Source organism: Lagenorhynchus albirostris, chromosome 4 (assembly GCF_949774975.1).
Source record: "Lagenorhynchus albirostris chromosome 4, mLagAlb1.1, whole genome shotgun sequence".
Classification (NCBI taxonomy): domain Eukaryota; kingdom Metazoa; phylum Chordata; class Mammalia; order Artiodactyla; family Delphinidae; genus Lagenorhynchus; species Lagenorhynchus albirostris.
The window spans coordinates 50,619,004-50,638,287 of record NC_083098.1 but is presented as its reverse complement, the minus strand read 5'-3'; the positions used below and the strand labels follow the sequence as shown (position 1 = coordinate 50,638,287).

General features: G+C 37.7%; 1 protein-coding gene across 1 annotated transcript in view; it reads left to right on the top strand.

Moving 5' to 3' along the window:
• SLC4A4 (solute carrier family 4 member 4) overlaps nucleotides 1–19,284 on the top strand; it is a 347,265-nt gene that overhangs the window by 252,560 nt on the left and 75,421 nt on the right. The window contains exons 13-14 of the mRNA XM_060148054.1: nucleotides 11,857–11,990; nucleotides 18,477–18,748. Coding sequence (XP_060004037.1) covers nucleotides 11,857–11,990; nucleotides 18,477–18,748 — 406 coding nt within the window. The remainder of the gene's footprint in view (nucleotides 1–11,856; nucleotides 11,991–18,476; nucleotides 18,749–19,284) is intronic.

Here is a 19,284-nt window from a genome sequence, read left to right as displayed (position 1 = left end):
TTGTAAAGCAATTATACTCCAATAAAGATCTTTAAAAAAATCAAAGAATGATGTGATTTTGAGAGGGCGGCAAGAACAAAACCTCCTTCTGTCTTTCAGAATATAGAGACTTTTTGTGAAGATAGTTTTTCAACACATTTTTTTTCAAAGATGTTCTCATTGAGACAGAGGCAGTATGACACTTCTTATGTGTTAGTTTATCACCTTTTAAATCTGAATTTAACTCCTTTTCAATTTCATAAGACTTAGCTTTAAAACACTGCATCTGAGACAGGAAGAAATCTGTTAAAGTCTATTGGTGATCCTTCCTGGTGAATTAATTTCCGTATGAGTGAGTTCTGTAAAGTAAAGGATTCTGTTGTGTAACATGTATAGTTACTGTGGGTTTTTCCTCTGTGATAAGTGTTATGGGAAAGGCGTTGCTGGTGTAGTAAGCTGTTTTCTGGGTTCTGAAGATTTTAGGAGAAATATAAATGCATTCAGTGTGTCAAGATGTCCATTAAAATGACCTTTGGCTGGATGTTACTCCTGGGAGTTGACTTAATTCAAAGTATCTAATTCAAACCTATGAGGACAATTTGCTAGACATAGTTTGGTCATTTTATTAATAGATTTTGTAACCTTCATTGATAGTTTCACTGAAACTGTGAATTCACATTTTAAATGTTTCTCTGAATGAAAATAGTGATGGACATATTTTCCTTTCATTTCTGAAGACTTTTTTCTTTAAGAAATACATTGATGAAATGCTACAATTTGATATTCAGTGGGTGGCAGAAACACTGAAAAACAGGGATAAAAAATTAATGACCGTTAATAGATATTTGTTGAACTGAGTACTCTATTATCAATTTCTTTAGGGTGGAATAATGCTATTAGTAAATGGGTTCATAGATCCAAGTGCTGAGTTTATAGATCTAAAATAATATATATAAATATAAATATAAATGGACTAGTGTGTGCACACATACCTAGCTCAATAGTTACATAGTAATTTTACATATCCTAGTATTTAAATATGGAAAAATTTTACCTATACTCATCAAATTAAGTTTTCCTGCAATGGTAGATGACTTAGATTGGTATATAGTTGGTTTTATCTATTTTGAAGACCAGGGAATAAGGTGAATTTAATATGTTGAAGGGTATCTCAAAACTGAAAGGGGGGCTTCCCTGGTGGCGCAGTGGTTGAGAGTCCGCCTGCCGATGCAGGGGACGCGGGTTCATGCCCCGGTCCGGGAAGATCCCACATGCCGCGGAGCGGCTGGGCCCGTGAGCCATGGCCACTGAGCCTGCGCGTCCGGAGCCTGTGCTCCGCAACGGGAGAGGCCACAGCAGTGAGAGGCCCGCGTACCGCAAAAAAAAAAAAAAAAAAAACTGAAAGGGTGTACTTTAACATACAGCGGTGGTTTTTTTTTTGTCTTGTTTTTTTATGGACATATAGTTGATTTACAATGTTGTTTTAGTTTCTGGTGTACAGCAAAGTGATTCAGTGTTTCAGTTTTATATATGTATATAAATTTTTCATATTCTTTTCCATTATGGTTTATTATAGGATATTGAATATAGTTCCCTGTGCTATACAGTAGGTCCTTCTTGTTTATTTTATATATAGTGGTTTGTATCTGCTAGTTCCAAACTCCTAATTTATTCCTCTCCCACCCTACCCCCCTTCAGTAACCACAAGTCTGTTTCTGTTTTGTAAACAAGTTCATTCGTGTCATATTTTAGATTCCACATATAAGTGATATTATATGGTATTTGTCTTTCTCTTTCTGACTTACTTCACTTTGTATGATAATCTCTAGGTCCATCCATGTTGCTGAAAATGGTGGTGTTTCATTCTTTTTTATGGCTGAGTAGTATTCTATTGTGTATATGTACCACATCTTCTTTATCCATTCATCTGTCAGTGGACATTTAGGTTGCTTTCGTGTCTTGGCTATTGTAAATAGTGCTACTGTGAACATTGGGGTGCAGCTATCTTTTTGAATTATAGTTTTCTCTGACTATATGCCCATGAGTGGGATTGCTGGATCATATGTCAACTCTATTTTTAGTTTTTTGAGGAACTTGCAAACTGTTTTCCATAGCGGTTGCACCAATTTACAATCCCACCAACAGTGTAGGAGTGTTTCCTGTTCTCCGCGTCCTCTCCAGCATTTTTTATTTATAGACTTTTTAATGATGGCCATTCTGACCAGTGTGAGTTGGTACCCCATTGTAGTTTTGATTTGCATTTCTCTAGTAATTCGTGTTGTTGAACATCTTTTCATGGGCCTGTTGGCCATGTGTATAACACGTACAGAGGTTTTGATGCTCTGGCGGTAGATGTCTTCTTGACTTGGACACCAGGACAACAAAATATTTTGTGGATTTGGTGCTGAGACCCAGGTTATTATTTCACAGGTCTAAGGCAGAGGTTGGTTCATTCCTTTGCAAATATTTATTGAGTGTCTACCATGTGCCAGACACTATTTTAAGTGCTGGGGTTACAGATAACATGACCAAAATAAGTAAGAATCCCTATTCTGATGGTATTTACAATCTAGAGTGTTGATTCTGATGGTATTTACAATCTAGAGTGTTGATAAAGCAATCTTTTTTATACCCCCCAGAGATACCAGTAGTGGTTTGTAGTGGGCTTAATTAGGGGGGTGAATTTGACTTTCTAAACATTAGGTCGAGACTAAGCAGAAAAGCATTGGCACAGCCTGAAATAATCTTAAATTATATCACATGTCTTCATAAATGTGACAGTGGGTTATTCTCAAAAGCACGGGCAGCTCAAATGAGTCAACTGAGAACAGTGTCCTTGCTTTTAAAGGCAGGCAGCTCAGAGATGGTTCACATAGCCTTTATTTTGAGGCTACAAATAGACATGGGTGCTGGGTAGAAGCATGTTGTGAAAACACAAATGAGTCACTGCACTGGTGTTGTTTAAGCAAACTCTTCTGCCAACTTCTGTTCAGGAGGTCTTGCCTGCTCAGAGATAGGAATTTACATTTAAGCGTTCATTTCAGAGCAGAAGTATATATATTATATATATGCACATATATGTAATTAGTATACACACATATATTCTGAGTTATATTTGTATATTATATATTTAATTATATATTATAATAAAAGATATTTAATAATCATACATATATATGTAATCATTACATACATATATATGTAATGATATATGTATCACACATTATATGTGTGTGTTTATATATATACATATACACACACCTCTTTAGAAGCAGATTTTGGGAGCCACATGGATCATTTCCCGTGGAACTGTGTTCAAAATAAAACAGTTGAGGCTACAGTGGCTCCAAATATAATCAAATTATAATGGTAACATAGATAACTGTATGTATTTTTCAACTTTCCACATACATTTGGGCCATCATGCTTCTCTGAGAGGACTCTGAGTCTTCCAGTGTGGGTATGCATGGATTCCTTGTTAAGTGTGGGCAGCCTGGGCTTCTGGGAGTAACTGAACTGCTTTGCCAAGAGTTGACCTTATATTTGTCTGAGATCTAGCCCTGGCTTGTAATTGTTTCCTGTTCTTAGAGTTAAAGACAAAGGACCAGAGCATAGGCTTTCTGAGGTCTGAGAACTGTGCAATTCTCTTACTGTCCTTTTCAGTAAGTCCCACTGTAATAATCCTCTGTTCCCCTTGCCATACTGTCAAGTAAACAAGGGCTTTTATCTTCACTATCCTAAAAACATGTCTTTTTCACAACTAAACTCTCTGTGACCATGCATGCGAACTCATTGCATTATATTTCTACTACTCTTGGTTGTCCTATTCATTTAGATGCTTTAAATTGTTAAATGTTGATTTAACAAATATTTATGGATAGCTTAGTCTATGGGTAAGATACTGACATAAGGAACAGTTTTTTGATGCTTTATAGCAAGTCTTTACGTTGTTTAAAAGTTGTTCTTTTGAGCTTCATGGAACGCAGAAAAGTGCTTTACTTTAAATCGACATTGTTGATTGTGAATTACTGAGAACAGTCTGGAGGGAAGACTGAGTGAAGAAAGTCATTTAAATTTTTTTCAGGAGTAAATATAATCCTATTTTCACAAACCTTTTAGTAAAAGAATACAGTAAGATTTTTAGAATTGTGTGAGTTTTGTGATATTTATGGAGCCTAACAGAGCACATTTTAAGGGAACTTGTTTCATAATAAGGAACATTTATAAATATAAATTTGGCATCTCCAAATTTGAGACTTTATTTTAACATACTGCTGTGCTGAGAATATTTGATCAATCTACTCAAGATGCAAATGTATCATTTCTTATTTATATATGATATTCTTTGATAAGATAAATACTTCTTTGTAACAGCAGGATTAAAGCAGCTGATAATTGCTTTACTACATGAGGGACTGTACAATAATTCCACCTTACCCAAATATTGCACTTTGGAACCAAAGTGCATTTCTTCCTTGAAGTGGAAACAGAAGGTGACGTGTTAATCTGTAGCAGAAACATGTTCTAGTTTTAAAAAGTTAGGTAGGATAGTCTGTTGGAATGATCCAATTAGGTTGCTGTGGTAAGAAAAAATAAATGTGTATTCAGTGACAAAGCAAAGGGTGCTGCACTGCTTACTCCAAGGGATATTGGTCATCCTTTTCCCTGGAAGGAACTTTAACTTTAGATAATTTACTTCATTTTATTTACAAGTTTTGAATTAAACCTGTTTGATTGAAGGTAAATAATTTTTTTTTATCAGATTTCATTTGCCAGAAACCTTTTTGGTTGTTTTTTTAATTAAGACCTTTGTCAACTCTATTTTCTTGGTGATCAGAAAATGATAGTCATTTGGGCAGCAGTGGAGATCCCAAATGATACTAAATTCTAAAATTATTTTGTGTTTAGCTTGAAATTATTTTGAAGTAGCTTTATTTTTAATGAGATATAATTATACATTGTGGAAAATTCAAACAATACAGTAACACTGCATAGAAGATAATTTTGCTCTTAAATCCATCACCCAGAAATAACGATTATTAACCTTTTCATGAATATCTTTCCGTATGTCTTGCAATGCATGTGTAAACAGATAGATCAGTGCATAGGATTTATGTAAATGAGATCATATGTGATCATATACATGACTAGCATTTCATGGAAGTCTTTCCACTTCAATACGATCTTGAACATCATTTTTAACTGCTGCATCTATTTATACACATGATGTGTGTGCTATAATCTGCTTAATAAATTCTCTATTAGTAGACTTTCAGTTTTTTTCAGTTTTTTCATTTGTAAACAAACTTGGTGCTTAACCACATTTTCATTCTTCTTAATTACCTCCTTAGAGTAAATTCCTAGCAGCATGTGATTGCAGGATATACCTATTTTATTTTTGTTATTTATTTCAGATTACACTCCACAAAGGTTATACCAATTTATACTTCTCCCAGTAATGACAAGAGTGCTGGCTTGCTCACACTCTTGCAAGAACAGGATTTGTCTCATATTCTCATATTTTTCATTCTGTGGCTTGAAAAAATGATGGCTCATTCGTATTCAATTTAAATTTCTTTGATTTTTAGTGAGAGTTAATATCCTTACACGCTTTATTGCTTACCTATGCATCTTTATATTTGTACTCTTGGAATAGTTTCCTTTTGGGCATTCTTTTTTTTTTCTCATTGACTTATAAGAACTCTTTGTATAATAAGGATGTGTTCCCTTTGCTTGTCAGAAATATCACAGATACATTTTCCCCCAGGTCTGCCATATCTTTTAACCTTATTTATGATTTCTTTTGCTGTGAAGATTTCAATTCTTCTGTAGTCAAAATCTTCAGTCTTTTATAGTTTCTTATATTCGTGATGTATTTAGAGAGGTTTCCCCACCCCAAGATTAGAAAAATATTTGCCCACATATCTTAGTTCTTTTATGTTTTCATTTACATTTTTTATCCATCTGGAATTGATTTTTGTGTAAGGTTATGCTGGTATTTGATGTTTGGACACTTCAGATGATCTAGATACATATCCACAGCTCTTCAAACAAAACAGTATTTTAAAGCCTCCCTTACTTGCTCATCCATTTTCTTGGACTTGGAATTGAAGCTCTTTGGTAAAGATTTTGGCTCATACTTTTCTTCAAGCAGAGAGATAATTCGTCTTTCAAGTCTTCCCTCTTTTTGCTGTTCCTGCTGGGCAGTGTAAACAGAAATCCTGTTTATGACAACAAAGCACTTTCAGGCAGAGAAGATGGCACACTAAGGACTTGGCAGCTGTGATCTGTCAGGACAGAAATCATTGATTTATAGTCTGTAGCTACACAGGTAAAGTAAAAAATGAGGGTTGTATATCCAGTCTTCTTCCCTAGTATAGATGAATGATCTGTGTAACCACCGATCATTAACCATGCTAGCAGGTGGTTCTTATTTTGATAGAGGAAGGGAGGTTGCTTGAATGGCTGCACCTTAGATTTGGACCATATGAGAATCACCTGGGGAACTTTGACAAACTGTGGATTCCCCAGACCTGATCTTCGGAGATCCTGATTTAATTGTTCAAAGTAGAGATAAAGAACGTTTTGTTTGTTTATTTTTTTAAAAAACAAAGCAAAAAAAAAAACCTTCCCAGATAATTCTCCTGTGACTTAAATTTAATTTAGATACTTGCATCATCTCTCCACTTATTTTTGATCATTGGCTAATTTATGTTGGGGATCTGACATCAAAACTCCTATAGGTAATTCAGATTTGTCTGCTTATTTCCAATGGCCATGTTTAAATGGCACTAGGCTGCATCATTTTTCTTGGCTAAATTTCAGATTCAAAAACTCATCTAGAGAAGTTTAATTAATCAACATTCTACACAGTTTGAATAGATTACAACCAACACGTGCCGAAATTTCTTTTTATGGTTAGAAGACAATTTTTTAAAAAAGGCTTGAAATATGGCAGTAGCGTTGGTGAATATTTTAGCATTTATTGCCACCAAAATATTTTTTTTCTCAAGTTTTACTTGGTTGAAAATTGCCAAAGAAATAGAAAATCTTTTGTTTTTTAAGGCAGTTTTGCATTTGGATTAATTATTAATCCAAGTAATACATTTCTTAATAAGAAGGACACAAAACAACAAAGGTCATTCTTTAGTGTTATATGAAGATACTAAAGATACTAAATTGCAATAAAGTCAAAGTAGACAGCATAAATTTTTAATGTTTTATCATTTTGAATGTGTTTGCTTTGTGTTAGCCATGACAGGCATGATGGCCCTGGCAGACCTTCTCACAAGTAGCTCAAAGACAAAATGCTGGTGTTATCAATCATGGTTGGATTTTTTTTTTCCTAAAGAACCTTGCTCCTATGGTCAGATTTCTTTTATGCTTGATTTTTCTATTATGAGACTTGGATTGATTTTCTTGGCTCTTCTGTAAGACAAGGACCATCTTTGGTTTAACGTCATACCCTCACGTGAGCAGAAAAATGTTCATAAATTGTTTTAGATGTGGATTTTGACTTCACTGCTGTAAAGTAAAACTGTTTTGTTTCATTGTAGTTGATTCCATGTGTTTAGTAACACAAGGAATGAAAAGAAGCAACAAAATCAATGGCTGTAGCCGTCGCCCTCTAAGGCTTCTGTTGAGTTGGAGTTTTGCTCTGCGAAACACTGTGAATCTATAAAGAGGCTTTTCTCTCCCTTTTCCTCTGAGGACTGATCTTCATCTTTTCATATCACTCCTTTTGACTGTCACCCTCTATCTCCTTCCTCCTTTGAAGGACAGAGAAGTAATAGAGGCAGACTGGGAAGAAGGAGATGAGAAAACAGGAAGAGAAGGGAACCTTCTTATTGCATCTTTACTTTATTCTTAGGTCTTTCTATAGTATGGTCATAGTCAGTCCAAATAATTATCCTGTGAAATAGCCATTGATTTTATTGTGGAGAGAGTTAGGATTTAGAGAGGTTGATAACTGGTGGAGCTGAGATTTAAACTCAGATATCCCTGAGTCCAAGACCTGCTCTTTGTGCTGAAACACCTGGAAGAGACCTAGTTCAGCCTCCTCATCTCATATCTGAAGAGATACATTATGTATATATTACTGTTCATCAAAAACATATCTATCAACGACTGTGCTAAGCGCTTGACACGCATTATCTAATCTAATATTCACACGGATGGTATGAGGCATGGAGAGGTTAAGTAACTTGCTTAAGTCATCAGTGGAGTAAACGATAGAGTCTAGATATCAACTTGAGGTGGTCTGACTCCACAGTCCATCGTTATACTGAACTGCCTTGATGTTTTTCTCCTACATGAAGAAACCAAAATGGACAGATGTTAAGTGACATTCCCAAGATCATCAGCTCTTTGGTGACAGAACAGAGTCTAGACTCTGGGTCTCCTGAGGGCCAGTTGTTAGCTCTTTCTTCTGTTCCACAGTGGACATCACCTAATTGGAAATGAAATAAAATAAAAGCCAAATCAAAATGGAGCTGGAGTGCTTTGTGGCACCTGATTCTGCCACCCCTCAGAGCTCAGCCATCTACATTCTCATGAATTGCTAGGGAGTTTGTTCCTCTGTGGGAAATCAGGTGTAGAAGTGTCTTTATGAGCTATAGCTATTAAAAATACACACATCCACACATTATTTCCTTTTTTATGTTAGTGAACACTGACTATAATAAATCAGAAGAGGGGTTTTTGATAGTTCACTTTGTAAATTGCTTTAAATTCTAGTTACAGTTAAAGTTATTCATTTCATGAGATTATTTTTTTAATTTCTGTACTGTCAAGAGCAACATGTCAAAATGTGGTGAAAATAGTTCTTTTCTCAAAAACACTGGAAACATCTCTGAGTTTAAGCAAGTTTCCAGTGCAATGTGTATAATAAATCACCTGTCTCTGTTTTAAAATTGTCAGTAACAGGCTTCCCTGGTAGCGCAGTGGTTGAGAGTCCGCCTGCCGATGCAGGGGACATGGGTTCGTGCCCTGGTCCGGGAAGATCCCACATGCCGCGGAGCGGCTGGGCCTGTGAGCCATGGCCGCTGAGCCTGCGCGTCCGGAGCCTGTGCTCCGCAATGGGAGAGGCCACAACAGTGAGAGGCCCGCGTACCACAAAAAAAATAAATAAATAAAAAATAAAATAAAATAAAATTGTCAGTAACAGAATGGAAACTGTAGCACTTACCAAAGGAGCAAGTAGTAAAATAAAAGTACTCTACTTTTTTAACAGTCACATGACTTCCACAAATCAAAGCCGTTTTCTGGAAGAGATGAGTTGTTATCTTTACTGAATGAGCAGTGATGGCTGTTAGCCTTTGATTAGCAGGATGTAGGGTGTGATTTGGGCGTCTTCTTGGATTCCTTTAGTGTTTCCTGGGTGCTTGCAGAGCATGTGGTGGGATAGTGTATAGCATGGTGGGAGGGAGAGAAACATGGATGACACCAGAGACCCTGCCCCGGCCCCTCACGTCAGACCAAGTAGAGAATTCTTAACCTTGCATTCCTCCTTTCTTCATTCGTGTTCTCTCTTACATTCAGGCTGTGCTGTAATTTGATCCTGCAGTAGTGATGAGAAATAGTCACTCCTCCACGCTTGATGGAGGATGATGCAGTGAAACTTTGCCTATCACGTGTCCCTAGAGTGTGGCTTGTCCTGCCACGCAGAGCCTTCCAGTCCCTACCCTTTCATGTCACACACACTAAAATAAGTCATGAAAAAGAAAGGTAAATGATAAAGACATAAAAAGCCCAATGTCAATGCACAGGAGGTAAAAAACTGCAAGTCTAAGAAAATCCCAGCCGAAGGTATACCTTTTCTCTTTGCCAAGGGTGTGGTAGTAGTTGGGCAGGTAACCATACTCCAAAGACTTGTGCCACAGTGAGTGTGGATTTGTTCATATCATTTAACCCCCTGAAACTCAGTATCTTCACGGATAAGAGATCAAGACTAATACTATTTTGGGGGCACAGGGGAGCCTCTTTCTCTCTGTCTACATAAAGGCAGCCTGTTTCTGTTAGCCTTGCTTGTTATTCTGCTTGCTGCCCCCCTGAGGAAGAATGAGCTGGACACAGTGATTATGTGTGGAATGGCTATAAAATAACGAGATGGCACCATTCAAACATGCAGTGGAGTTCACAAGTATATAAATGGGGTCCACTTACGAGACTCACCTGCCAGACTTCAGACCTAGACATTGAGGACGGAAGTAGTTGTACTGAGTTGTTTACAAAGTGTCTGCTCACTGTGTGAGGAGCCAGTCTTATTACTTGTCAATTCTTGCTTTTTTGCGCCATCCCCACCCCAACCCCATTATTACATAATGCTGTGCTAAAGGATTTTTCCCTGTTTTCCCAATTGAATCCTACCCTTAAAAGAGGAGGATATACTATTGCTAATGTCATTCTAAAGAAAATATTGCTGGCTTTGAAGCCATGTAAAAAATATTTCAATATTTTGACATTTTTCTTTAATTTGTTCAGTCTTTAGTGATGCATTCTTTTAGTGTATGCAATATCTTCAAGGTGAAAAGATTTAACTTCTTTGTTAGTAATTTTTGGAAAATATGTATCCTATTGCTTATGCTTTTTTTGCGGGGCATGGGGTGGGGATGTGCGTGTGTTACAGAATATATTTCTTCCCCTTGATGTTTGATCTTTGAATGAAGGGTTCTTGTTAGCCTAAAAAACAAAAATTTAAGTAATCATTATAATAAGGTTCTCCTAGGATGGCCTTTGAGTGGGGATAGCACTTAGTTTAGTTCTGTAAGTTGATTTTAAAAAACCAATTTCTTTATCATACTTTTGTGTATATTATATGATATTTTATATATGTATATATGTGTGTATATACATATATACATATATATACATACATATATATATATATACACACACACACATATAAATTCTTTGTTCTTGTTATGCTAAAGGGAAATAATAGGTTGTTTCAGAGATACACCTTCAGGGACATGTGGCCATAAAGGTTTAGTTATTCGTGTCCCTGTGCATTTATTTCCTCTAAAGTAGCTCTTAAAGCTCTTGTATAAGTTTACATTGGACACTGAATATGTACTAAGAAATTTTGTTTGGAATTGGTGTCTTAGAGATTGCAAGGTAGAAGGCAAATCATTTTTTTGTCTCCTCTTTGCTCCCTCTTCACTTAAAAAGCTTTTCTCTGTAGAAAATAGCTTTTATGCATAAAATGTAGCTATTTGGGCTTCCCTGGTGGCACAGTGGTTGAGAGTCCGCCTGCCGGTGCAGGGGACACGGGTTCGTGCCCCGGTCTGGGAGGATCCCACGTGCCGCGGAGAGGCTGGGCCCGTGGGCCATGGCCGTTGGGCCTGCGCGTCCGGAGCCTGTGCTCGACGGCGGGGGGAGGCCACAACAGTGAGAGGCCCACATACTGCAAAAAAAAAAGTAGCTACTTATAAGTACCTGCTATGTGCAAGGTGAAATCTGGTTAAAACAAACACTGAAAGTAACCACAGAGAGAAAAATGCCGCCAAAAGTACTAAATCACTTCTTCGCACATGGTGGGATTTTGTAATACAATTTTATGTACAGAAGCTTCAATTAATATTTTTAAAAGTAGATCAGAGTCACCCTTTGCCTTCTGCAATCAACCACTAGTCATTACAGTCATTATAGTTCTTTGGAGCAGTTCAGCCGTTGGAGTAGGCAGGAATGACTAAATCGCATGTATGGTGAAATAAAAGGTAATATTCATATTGGTAAGAATCTTTATTCTTTATGTTTGATATGTTTACGATAGCCATCATAATAGCATATTCACGTGGCTTCATTCCCCTAGTGACATCACACATGAAAAGAAAACAAGACAAGTTTCTTTTAACACCTATATTTTCTTTCTATTAGGGCGTGTTGGAGAGTTTCCTGGGCACCGCTGTCTCTGGAGCCGTCTTTTGCCTCTTCGCTGGTCAACCACTCACTATTTTGAGCAGCACAGGACCTGTTCTAGTTTTTGAGAGGCTTCTATTTAATTTCAGCAAGTATGTATATACATATCTAACTATAAATTAGAATTGTTTAATTGTGGACCATTCGTAGTCTAGATAGAGCACAGAGTAGTAATTAGGCATAACAGAATACGAGAATTGTAAGATTTGGAGGTTGAAAAGCCCTTAGAGATTAAGTCCTTCAGCACGTGTTTACGTTTGCTTCAGCTGAGGCTGCGATGTTCTGTTACCTCTTGCCCTCCCCCATGATTCTCTGCCTTGTTGTCCTGCTTTGTGCCTCTGGAAGCTGGCCGCTGTGGACTGCAGCACTCAGGCTCCTTTGCCCTCTGGCTTCCTGCAGAGCCCCAGGAACACAGGCAGGCAGAGAGGTCAGGGCGTGTCTGCTTCCCACCTCACTGCCTCTGCTTCACCAGGCAGTCTGGCAGTGTGCCTTTGTCCTCTGAGTGTAGCCCCTGTCAGGTGGCTCCTCTCCCCTGCCTCTGGCCCTCACCAGGCTCTGGTGACTCTTACTTCCTTGGCCTTTTCAAGCCAGGGGTCAGAAATGGCTTCCTGATATTGCTAGTCCCTGAGTACTTGCCATTTTTTTGTTATTCATACCTCCGTAAATAGTCCGTGTGTTAAGTTTTCCTCAGAATCCCATTGGAGATTGCCTTCTGTTTCCTGCTATGATCCCGACTGACACACTAGAGAAATGAAGTGGCTTGTTCAAGGTCACGTGGCTCGTCTGTGAAAGAGACTGGGTGTTCCTGTGGTCCACTGCTCCTAACCCCCATTCCAGCGTTCTTAACTAAAGATACATTTCTAGACTCAAATGAGTAACAACTAACACTTATTGAGTGCTGACCATGTACCAAGTATTGTCCTAAGCACATTACAGGCACTCCCTCATTTATTTCTTGTAGCAGTCCTATGAGGTAGGGACTGTCTCCTGTTTTATAGATGAGACAGCAGGCATGGAGTGGATAAGCAAACTGCTGAAGGTTGCATCACCAGTCGTTGGCAGGGCTGGGATTTGAATTCCTGCTTTCTGACTCCAGAGCCTACGCCTTTTATGGAATCACTAGACGTTACTACTGGGCATGACAGTTGTGATACCAGTATTTTCTTTTAGAAGTTGATGGATCATTTTAAGAAGGGGAAAATTGAGTTAAGCAAATTATCCAAGTGACCACAATAGCACACAAATAGTTTCAAAATCAGATTGGGAATTCTGGTCTCTTTCTAATGAACTTAATATGTCTGAGAGAGAATTGCCTTTACTGGCAGATTTCAATACCCAGACAGATGGCAGAATTTCATACGACTTGCTAACATTCCTTGTTGGAATTTAAATATACTTGTATTGTTATACATTTCTAGGATTTTAATATTAGAAATGTCCTTACCTACTTAATGCCTCATGGACATAAAGATTCATATAATGGCCTTTGAAACTGTGTGTGCCATCAAAAAAGATCACAAGAGAGAGGAGGGGATGAGAATTTGAAATGAGTGTTTTGAGAACTGGGTTGAAAAGAAAAGCAAGGGTCTTCCAAGAATTTAAAGTCCCAAATTTTATAGTGTTATGTTTTCTGTAGATCATTACTACAAATCACTCCATCATAATTCTCAGAGGACCATTGGAAAGAATTCTGCTCATGTCAGTTTATAGAAAGAGTCAAACAGTTTATATATGTTTAAGAAAATATTTTGGGAGACAAGAAAGCCTTTGTGGAAAGATTAAACAGGCATGTACTATAAACAGGAACAAACATGTGCAACCTTTGCAGAAAGATTTATTGGATGCAATGTGATCAGAGCCTTAATCTACAGAAAATGTTTGCATCATGGTTTGCTTTAGATGATTGTAGGATAGAGATTATTTCCTTTCACTAAGAAAGTTCCTTTCTCACTTTCCGTTCTGTTTCATCATATTTGGAAGCTTAAACATAGTTTCAAGTGATTTATTTTCAAATGGTTGTAAAGCAACAAGAAACATTTGAGAAACTGTGTTTTAAATCCATCACTGGGCAACATGTGACACTTATGTGGCAAACCTTATTCTTTAATTCACAATACTATATCATTTGCTTGCATATCATAACAGCAATGCTAACATTTTATACAGACACAGAGTATTTGTGTAGATCACTGTTTCCCAAAGTGTGTTTCATCACTTACTAGTTTCATTAGATACCCCATGAAAAAACAACTTCTGTGATCCCGGTAAGTCTGGGAAGTGCTGTACATTATATTATATCCCCCTCTTGGTCATTCACTTTGCACTTTAGCGTAGTGAGGGATCTGAGAAGTCGTTCAGTAAAGAAACTGTTTTACTATGTTTTGCCCTGATTTCCCCCATCATATTTTACCTTTTTTTTTTTTTTGGGAGAAATAGGTAAATCCTTGTTTTATGAGTTCAGTGGACTCAAACAGTAACTCTACATAATCCACAGATTTATCTCTGACTTGGAATACAGGTTTTAATATTTGCCCTATAAACTGGGGAATCATAAAGCATATGAATGATATGCTGTCACCTTTTAAAATTAGTAACAGAATGAAGGAATAGCTCACAACTTTGCAGAGAACACGTAGTTTTGTTTCCCCAGTTCTGCAGTCTCTTTTGCACTATTTTTACACGTTTATCCCAATAATAGAGAATTAGATTCCTTTTCCTTTTCTTCAGGAAGGATCTGAATGAAGGAGGTTTTAACAGTGTTCTAAGCCACTTAGAAACTTCATAATTAAAGTTGGATTTTAGCCTGTATAATTGTCATTTGGTCATTTAATAATTTCTTTCTTATATTCTATGAACAGTTTACTTTTGGCCTTCAAATTATGATTTTCTTCTATTCAGTTCCTGGATTTAATCATTTAGTTTAGGGAGTTTATATTTATTTGTCAGTGGCTGTTTTCTGAAGCATGCTTCAAATGTGAGTTCTTCAGTTTGTCTGTAGTCTTGGGTTTATGCTGCTCAAAACTATCACTTACAATTTCTAGAAACACTGAGTGTTACCAAAAGGCTATGCGCCCATTTTCTCCTTCTCACTCACTATAGCTTCTTTGGTCTCTACTACCATTTCCTTTTTAGAGCTTGTAACTTTTTATAACTTAACTGCTATTTAAACTTGGCACCAAGGGGACTGATAGTCTTATTGGATGTAACATTGCCTTTTATTGTAGTCATTACTGTTGATTGGCTTGTTTAAAGAAGTTCCTCATCTTTTATTCTTCTTTCTTCTTGCTCTTGTAAACATATCACTTTCCTACCTAGTGGAGTGATTGGTATTAGTGATTTTATTTGGGTTATTCTTACAGAGCCAGTCTGGGAGTATTGAAGTATTTTAGAGGAGCTATTTTGGCATATTGTTCAGGTCCTAAGATTTAAGTTTATACGTGCATTTGTTTCCCCTTTGTATTCAGACTGACAGTGTTCCTGACCATTAGCTGGTGATTAGATTTATTTCTCATCCTGTTTGTAAACATCAATTTTGTAACCAGCCATTAGCATTCTTAGAACAAATTAAGATGGCTCTAACTTTCATCTTGTTAGGGAAGCAAAACTAGATAATTGTTTAAAACTTTATTTTAAGGAAAAAGTCTGTTGGCTCAGAAGTAATAAAACTGTTTCTGAGCTCTGACTCACTGTGTGATAATGTAAATTATCTCAAATTCCTAGAATTTAGCTTTTTCTTGAGTCTACTTATCTCAGAAAGACATGCATAAGATTAAATACTGGAGTTCCAGACGTAAAGGGAACTGTGAGGGAATGCCAAAGATGTCTTCAGAAAGATTTCAGGAAATCTATAGAAGATAACTTTCTACCCAAGTGTTACTAATCTCCTGTTGGTAATGTATTCCAGTTTGTGTGATTTGGTGAGAAGGAAACAGAGGACAGTGACTTTAAGGCCCACCCTACCATGAGCTAAATATAAATTGGACAGGAGGAACCGTGCTGGAATTTTTAAAAGGAGCAGTCCAAGAGTACAGAGATTTGGTTTCTGGTCCAGCTCTGCCATTAAAGCCTTGGCATTGGGCTTCCCTGGTGGCGCAGTGGTTGAGGGTCCGCCTGCCCATACAGGGGACACGGGTTCATGCCCCGGTCCGGGAAGATCCCACATGCCACGGAGCGGCTGCGCCTGTGAGCCATGGCCGCTGAGCCTGCGCGTCCGGAGCCTGTGCTCCGCAGCGGGAGAGGCCACAACAGTGAGAGGCCCGCGTACCGAAAAAAAAAAAAAAAAAAGCCTTGGCATTGGATAAATGACTTAGTTTCCATTGGCCTTGGTGTCCTCATCTATAAAATGAGGCATATTTGACCAGTTGGCGATTAGTCAGGATTCTCTAGAGAAACAGAACCAATAGGATGTGTGTATACATATATAAGAGATTTATTATAAAGAATTGGGTCACACAGTTATAGAGGGCTGGCAAGTCCAAAACCTGCAGGGTGACCCAGAGCCTGGAGACCCAGGAGAACTGATGTTCCAGTTCAAGTTCCAAGGCTGTCTGCTTGAAGAGCCTTTGCTACAAATCAAGTCCAAAAGCAGTCTGCCTGCTGGAGAGTCCTCTCTTGCTTGAAGGAAGCTGGTCTTTTTGTTCTATTCAGTTGAAGAACTGATTGGATGAGGCCCACCCTCATTATGGAAAACAATCTGCTTTACTCAAGTCTACCAATTTAAATGTTAATCTTATCAAAACCACCCTTAAACAACCAGAATAATGTATGACCCAATATCTGGGCACCTTATGGCCTAGTCAAGTTGACACATGAACTCTAAGCAAATTTAATTCTAATATTTAGTAAAATTTTTAGTTGGTCATCGTCTGGTTACCTGTGATAGCTCATCAGCCAATGACAGTACTGTAACTGTCCCTGTCAAGTCGTAACCTGCAGGCATGGCTTAATTCATCTACCAACTCTTTATTGGAACCCTTCTATGCTCCGGGCACTGTGCTAGGTAGAGAATTTGAATTTTATTCTAAGAGCAGGGAGAAGCCACCAAAAGGTTTTAAACTGGGACATTTGATTTACATTTGAAAAGGTCATTTTGGCTGTGATGTGGAAAATGGCTTTGAGCAGGACAAGCATGGATATTAGTAAGGAGGTTCTTAATAAGACTCAATCAAAGACTTCTTGGTGGCCCAGGCTGGGATGTTGATGATGAAAGTGTTGATACGATGTCTTTAGGAAAGTATTAAAACATGTGGCTGTCAGTTATCAGAAACTCATTGTCTAAAAGCAAGGCCATCGAGCTTCAAGTATGCATGATCCTTGATTTATTTTTTTCTCACACAAGAAATGAGATTACCAGTAACTGCTTTTGCATTGCAAATGATGAGAAAAAAAACTATTTTAAAACACTCTCCACATAATTTTGAAAGAATCAATATGAAATGGTAAAATGTCAACACTTGACCCATCTTTTCCTAAATGTGAATCTTAAACTAATTTACTTGTAAGAAATGGAAAGGGCATTGAAAAAAAATGGCCTACTTAGATGGAGGCAACCTATTCTAAAACTGTGCTTCACACACAGCTTTAGCAGAAGGTTATCATGCCTTTGAGCGAGCTTCAAGAGGAGTGGTAGTGTCTAGTGGTAACATGGCAATGCAGCCTTTCTTGATCTAACTACAGCCTACATATCTGATCCCATCTCCCTGTGTTGGTGGCACTTGGTCCACAGGGAGCATTGCACACAGTTTCATGCCATTTGCCTTTTTGAGTACTCTTTACTCTTCCTGGCTTGGCCCTCCCTGGTCTATCCAGAAAGTTCCCGCTTATCCTTAAATACCTTGAGTTTTTTCTGCAACTTTATCTGTCCCCCAACCCACGCCAGCCCGAATTAGTTACACCTTCTTCTGTGACACTCTGTGGGAACTTTAGGTGTCACTTAGTATTTTATAGTGTGATTATGTTTATCAGTTTGTCTTCCTCAGTAGACTTCGATGACTTGGGGACAGAGAACATATTTATCTTAGCATCTTCCTTAAGCAGAAAGCCCACAAATATTTATTGAGCACATGCTGGGTACCAGTGTTATGCTTTCAAATTGTTTATTCTGTAAATTCTTTAAAGGCAGGGATTGTCTTTTTTGAATGAGAAAATTAAATGAGGGGATGGAAAAAGATATTTCATGCAAACAGAAATGACAAGAAAGCAGAGGTCACTATACTCATATCAGACAAAATAGACTTTAAAACAAAGGCCATAAAGAAAGGTAAAAAAGGACACTGTATAATGATGAAAGGATGAATACAAGAAGAAAATTAATGAGTTATTTACATTCAAATGTTATGACTACTTTTGATGTACTTTTCTCAAACTTCTGGAATTATTTCTTAGTGGTAGCCTAATGTCACTAGACCAAATCCTTAAAGGTAATACTTTCTGGATAAAATCAAGAATGAGCTTTATATATAGTGGCTAAAAGAGATCTTGTATTTTTTAACAATCATTCTATAGTCATTTGGTAGTTTTGTGTTATTCTTTGTGTTCCTTGGAGGAGGAGTCTAAATGCCTTTCTGCCTTCTTTCCAGGGACCATAATTTTGACTACTTGGAGTTTCGCCTTTGGATTGGCCTGTGGTCAGCCTTCATGTGTCTCATTTTGGTGGCCACTGATGCCAGCTTCTTGGTTCAGTACTTCACTCGCTTCACTGAAGAGGGCTTCTCTTCTCTGATTAGTTTCATCTTTATCTATGATGCTTTCAAGAAGATGATCAAGCTAGCTGATTACTACCCCATCAACTCCAACTTCAAAGTGGGCTACAATACTCAATTTTCCTGTGTTTGTATGCCTCCCAACCCAGGTGAGGACAGCATGCTTATGGTATTTCTGCTTACCCTGTGTTTGGAGGAAGCCGTAGGCTCCATGCATGCAAACTTTCAACACGGTATCCCGATCCTCAGGAAAGGGTTTTATTTTCTCTGAGAAATCATCCTGCTGAATTTATAGTCTCATCACCTGAGGTATCTTAGCCATGTGATTCAACCAGGAAGTGAAATCAGGAGCTCTGGAATGTGAACATAATTAGCTCAGTGCTTTGAAACTAACTCAAGCTACAGTATTTGCAAGGAAATTTTGTGTACGTTATTCTTGATCTTCTCTGATAGGTGAGGAAACCAGCTATCTATATAACATATTAAGGACCATACCAACCTAGTCCTCTGAACTTCTGTTCCTTATTTTGCTGCTTCTTTATTGCTGTAGAGATCTCTTCCTTAAGTAAATTCTAAATAGATTATCTTAAACTTATAGAAGAAGCAAGATACTAATTCACTTTATATAATTTGAAGCATGAAATTAAGAAAGAAATTCAGACTAGAGCCACCTAGTGATAAAGTA